The sequence below is a fragment of the Pituophis catenifer genome, unplaced genomic scaffold, assembly GCF_029215685.1.
Source record: "Pituophis catenifer annectens isolate HBS135680 unplaced genomic scaffold, rPitCat1.0.hap2 SCAF_2, whole genome shotgun sequence".
NCBI classification, from domain to species: Eukaryota; Metazoa; Chordata; class Lepidosauria; order Squamata; family Colubridae; genus Pituophis; species Pituophis catenifer.
In genome coordinates, this window is record NW_027256882.1 from 29,009,219 (window position 1) to 29,014,266 (window position 5,048).

The 5,048-nt window shown below is 43.2% G+C and overlaps 1 protein-coding gene across 1 annotated transcript; it reads right to left on the minus strand.

Moving 5' to 3' along the window:
* Positions 1-453: 453 nt before the first annotated feature.
* LOC139311980 (zinc finger protein 850-like) lies at positions 454-4,824 on the minus strand. Its single transcript, XM_070936500.1, has 3 exons — positions 2,830-4,824; positions 1,961-2,044; positions 454-1,876 (listed from the first exon to the last, which is right to left on the minus strand). The coding sequence occupies exons 1-3, from the start codon at positions 4,802-4,804 to the stop codon at positions 1,734-1,736; spliced, it is 2,202 nt and encodes a 733-aa protein (XP_070792601.1). The 5' UTR covers positions 4,805-4,824; the 3' UTR covers positions 454-1,733.
* Between the last annotated feature and the right edge of the window lie 224 nt (positions 4,825-5,048).

Below are 5,048 nucleotides of genomic sequence, written 5' to 3' on the forward strand. Positions count from 1 at the left end.
TCCCTAGTGCCGCATAACAAGGTGAGTTCCCGTTACTTGTCCTAGCTTCTGCCAACCTAGCAGTTCGAAAGCACATAAAAAATGCAAGTAAAAAAAAATAGGAACCACCTTTGGTGGGAAGATAACAACGTTCCGTGAGCCTTTGGTGCTTAGTCATGCCGGCCACATGACCACGGAGATGTCTTCGGACAGTGCTGGCTCTTCGGCTATGAAAGGGAGATGAGCACTGCCCCCTGGAGTCGGGAACAACTAGCACATATGTGTGAGGGGAACCTTTACCTTTAGTGGTCTTTTAGCTATCGGATCTGAGCTCTGTTGCATGGAGGAATCTGGAATAAAAGAACCGCAAGGTATATTTTATTGATTTCCTTTTCATTCAGGAACTCAAGATGCCATACAAAGCACTTCCTGTGTAGCATGCTGTACTTTACAGGGTCAATATATCCACAGACAGCCTGCACTACCTACCAACAATATGATCCACTAGAAAAAAAATTGGAACCAGTCCTCTGAATTGTGTTAGTGAAATGAACAAACTTGGTATTCTTTGGCTATGTCTAAACTCAGCAAAATCAGGATCATTCATTTGCATAGCTTAAATATCTGTTCATTGCTCCAAATAATGTTCCTCTCTTTACTTGTAGGGATTATTTGGAAAACTTTAAAGAAATCCTGACCTATTTTTTTAAAGGAAAATACAAGTTAACAATTGTAGTGTATTAGAAACCCACTGTATCTGTGGAATCCACATCACTCAGCAGGAGCTGGGAAATGAACTTTACGTTACCTTTTTATTATTAAATTCATTTATTATTAAATTTAATCGCTGCCCATCTTGCAGTTTGTGGCAACTCTGAGCTTCTTGCTTTGCCCTAATGTTCATAGCAACACTGACAAACCCATTTTTTCCCTTGTCAAAAGCTACCGATACTTCTAACATGATGCATTTTTAAAAATGAAACATTTTCAACTGTACATGTTTTTCCTCATGTTAAGGTAGCAAACAGAGATGTTTGTCCCTCTTCTGCGCGACAGTGTGGACAGTGTGGCAAAATGGCAGCCGCTTCCACATGTCTATCCCATGGCCCAGGGATGAATCCGGGGCCCACTGAAAATGGTGGCTGCTTCCAGGACACAGTTATGAGGCCCAGGGATACGTGTCCTCCCATCCTTCCCCGACATGAGGATCAGAGATCTTTAACAGATGAGGAGGAGGGTGTGAGGCCTGGTGGGGTGGGAGTCAGACCTAAGGACTGCAGGGACCCAATGGGAGTAAGAAATGATTCGGGTAGTTAAGAAAAGCAATCTCACTTAACAGCCGTTGCAACATGCAACCATAATTGCAAGGTCATGACAGTTGTATCTTGAGGACTATTTATATGTTGGCTGGGGAATTCTGGGACTAAAAATCTAGAGGAAACCAAGGTAGAAGACTGAAACTCCACATATGGGAGTTACATAATCAATCTTCAAAACTATCATCCAGAAGCCATGAGGAATTTCACTACTTCTACAAAAGGAAATATCCAGAAACTGCTGCCAATAACCAGAAACAAAACGTTCTGCTGATAACCAAAAAAGTAAGCCTTTTTCCATTTCCCTTTTCTCTCTATCTATAAATCTAATCCTGAGATATGTTTGAGTAAAAAGAATCAGGCCAGAATTCAATTAGTCAATTTCTCACCCACAGTTTCAATGGGAGATTACAAAGGAAAAGCCTTCTCTAAACTCATCTACTTTTGCCTCATATGTATTTCGTAGTGTGCAATAAGTGATGGTTTATGTCTGAAGTAACATCTACAGATTGAACATTTGAAAGTTTTCTCCCCTGTGTGCGTCCTCTTGTGTCTCTCCAGGTTGGAATTATCGCAAAAACCTTTCCCACAGATAAGTCATTCAAAGGGTTTCTCTCCTGTGTGAGTCCACTGGTGTGTTACCAGTGTGTAATTTTGACTGAAACATCTCCCACAGTCAAGACATTCAAAGGGTTTCTCTCCTGTGTGAGTTCTCTTGTGTTTCACCGGGCTGGAATTATCAGGGGAGGCTCCACAACTGAGGAGGTTCAGACTGTGTCCCGCGGCTTGCCCACTGCATAAACTGCTCCCACCCCTTTTGAAATGGCCAGCTGGTACTTCTCTCGGGCGCCCAGGGCCAATAAGTGGCTCTGCTTGTGATTCAGTTCTCCACAGTGCTCCCTTTGGCATTCTTTTTGCCTGCAAGATTCACATAAAAGGGTTAGTTTAATTATGGTTTATAAAATGGCTGCACAATATTTTTAAAAAAACAGATCCAAAGGCATACAATACAATAAAAGGCAAAGATGCCAAAATGCTAACTTAACCTCTTACATTAATTATTTACATTTTCTATAGACATCTCAAATACCCATTCAGTTATGACATTTATTTGTTGACTTGGGTCAATCATGAGTTCATAGAATTGCAAAGAGTTATCATCATATATACCCGGAAGTGCTGGAGATAGATTATACATATATACATACCCTGTGTTTCTCCGAAAATAAGATCCAGTTTTATTTTCTTTTGGGCCCCAAAATAACCACCAGGTTTTAGTTTTGGGGCATATCTTACCCACTTTCCTTAGGACCATCGCAGCCAGGCCTCCCACGTCCTGACACCTGTTGCACTGCTGCCTGACTCTTTTTGCGGCTGCTTGCGGACAGACTTCGTATAGGTTCTTGGGCAGTCCATCCAAGTTGTGTCCAAACTGTTTCTCAGCTGATTAAAACAGTTTTAACTTCTGGAGGACATTTCAAAGATTTCTCCACGGTGTGAGTCCTCTGGTGTATCACTAGGTGGGAATTCTGACTGAAACTTTTCCTGCAGATAGGACACTCAAAGGGTTTCTCTCCTGTGTGAATCCTCTGGTGTTTCACCAGGTGGGAATTCTGACTGTAACATTTCCCACAGTCAGGACATTCAAAGGGTTTCTTTCCTGTGTGAGTCCTCTGGTGTCTCATCAGGCTGGAATGATCACAAAAACCTTTCCTACAGACAGGACATTCAAAGGGTTTCTCTCCTGTGTGAATCCTCTGGTGTGTCACCAGGCTGGAACTGTGACTAAAACTTTTCCCACAATCAGGGCATTCAAACGGTTTCTCTCCTGTGTGAGTCCTCTGGTGTGTCACCAGCGTGTAATTGCGACTGAAACATCTCCCACAATCAGGACATTCAAAGGGTTTCTCTCCTGTGTGAGTCCTCTGGTGTTTCACAAGGCTAGAATTATTACTACAACTTCTCCCACAGATAGGACATCCAAAGGGTTTCTCTCCTGTGTGAGTCCTCTGGTGTATCACTAGGTGGGAATTCTGACTGTAACGTTTCCCACAGTCAGGACATTCAAAGGGTTTCTCTCCTGTGTGAGTCCTCTGGTGTGTCAGCAGATTGGAATTATCACTAAAGCTTTTCCCACAGACAGAACATTCAAAGGGTTTCTCTCCTGTGTGAGTCCACTGGTGTATCACCAGGTGGGAATTCTGACTGTAACGTTTCCCACAGTCAGGACATTCAAAGGGTTTCTCTCCTGTGTGAGTTGTCTGGTGTGTCAGCAAATTGGAATTATCACTAAAGCTTTTCCCACAGATAGGACATTCAAAGGGTTTTTCTCCTGTGTGAGTCCTCTGGTGTGTCAGCAGATTGGAATGATCACTAAAGCTTTTCCCACAGATAGGACATTCAAAGGGTTTCTCTCCTGTGTGAGTCCTCTGGTGTCTCATCAGGCTGGAATGATCACAAAAACCTTTCCTACAGATAGGACATTCAAAGGGTTTCTCTCCTGTGTGAATCCTCTGGTGTGTCACCAGACTGGAACTGTGACTAAAACTCTTCCCACAATCAGGACATTCAAAGGGTTTCTCTCCTGTGTGAGTCCTCTGGTGTGTCACCAGCGTGTAATTGCGACTGAAACATCTCCCACAATCAGGACATTCAAAGGGTTTCTCTCCTGTGTGAGTCCTCTGGTGTTTCACAAGGCTAGAATTATTACTAAAACATTTCCCACAGATAGGACATCCAAAGGGTTTCTCTCCTGTGTGAGTCCTCTGGTGTATCACCAGGTGGGAATTCTGACTGTAACGTTTCCCACAGTCAGGACATTCAAAGGGTTTCTCTCCTGTGTGAGTCCTCTGGTGTGTCAGCAGATTGGAATTATCACTACAGCTTTTCCCACAGATAGAACATTCAAAGGGTTTCTCTCCTGTGTGAGTCCACTGGTGTATCACCAGGTGGGAATTCTGACTGTAACGTTTCCCACAGTCAGGACATTCAAAGGGTTTCTCTCCTGTGTGAGTCCTCTGGTGTGTCAGCAAATTGGAATTATCACTAAAGCTTTTCCCACAGATAGGACATTCAAAGGGTTTTTCTCCTGTGTGAGTCCTCTGGTGTGTTACCAGGTGAGAATTCTGACTGTAACGTTTCCCACAGTCAGGACATTCAAAGGGTTTCTCTCCTGTGTGAGTTCTCTGGTGTGTCAGCAGATTGGAATTATCACTAAAGCTTTTCCCACAGATAGGACATTCAAAGGGTTTCTCTCCTGTATGAGTCCTCTGGTGTATCACCAGGTGGGAATTCTGACTGTAACGTTTCCCACAGTCAAGACATTCAAAGGGTTTCTCTCCTGTGTGAATCCTTTGGTGTTTCACCAGGCTGGAATTATCACTAAAGCTTTTCCCACAGTCAGGACATTCAGTGGGTTTCTCTCCTGTGTGTGTGGTCTTGTGTCTCAGGAGATGGGAATTTCTAATGAAACCTTTCCCACAATCTCGACACTCATGAGATTTCTCCATGGAATCAGGCGTGAATTACAACTGAAACTTCTCCCACAGTCAGGACATTGTACAGGTTTTTCTCCTTTATGAGTCCTTTGGTGTATCACCAAATTGGAATTATAACTGAAAGTTTCCCAACAATCAGGACATTCAAAGCATTTCTCTCCTATGTGAGTCTTCTGGTTTAATCCTAGGCTGGAATTGTGCCTTTCCCATAATCAGGACATTCAAAGGGCTTCTCTTCCGAGTGAGTTCTCTGGTG

Excerpts from the sequence above, each read along its gene's own strand:
- LOC139311980 (XM_070936500.1), bottom strand. The coding sequence starts at position 4,804 with ATGGAGAAATCTCATGAGTGTCGAGATTGTGGGAAAGGTTTCATTAGA. Across the intron at positions 2,045-2,829 it reads TATCTGCAGGAAAAGTTTCA|CCTCCCCTGATAATTCCAGC; the intron begins GTCAGAATTCCC and ends TCAGTTGTGGAG. Across the intron at positions 1,877-1,960 it reads ATGTCTTGACTGTGGGAGAT|GTTTTTGCGATAATTCCAAC; the intron begins GTTTCAGTCAAA and ends TCTGTGGGAAAG.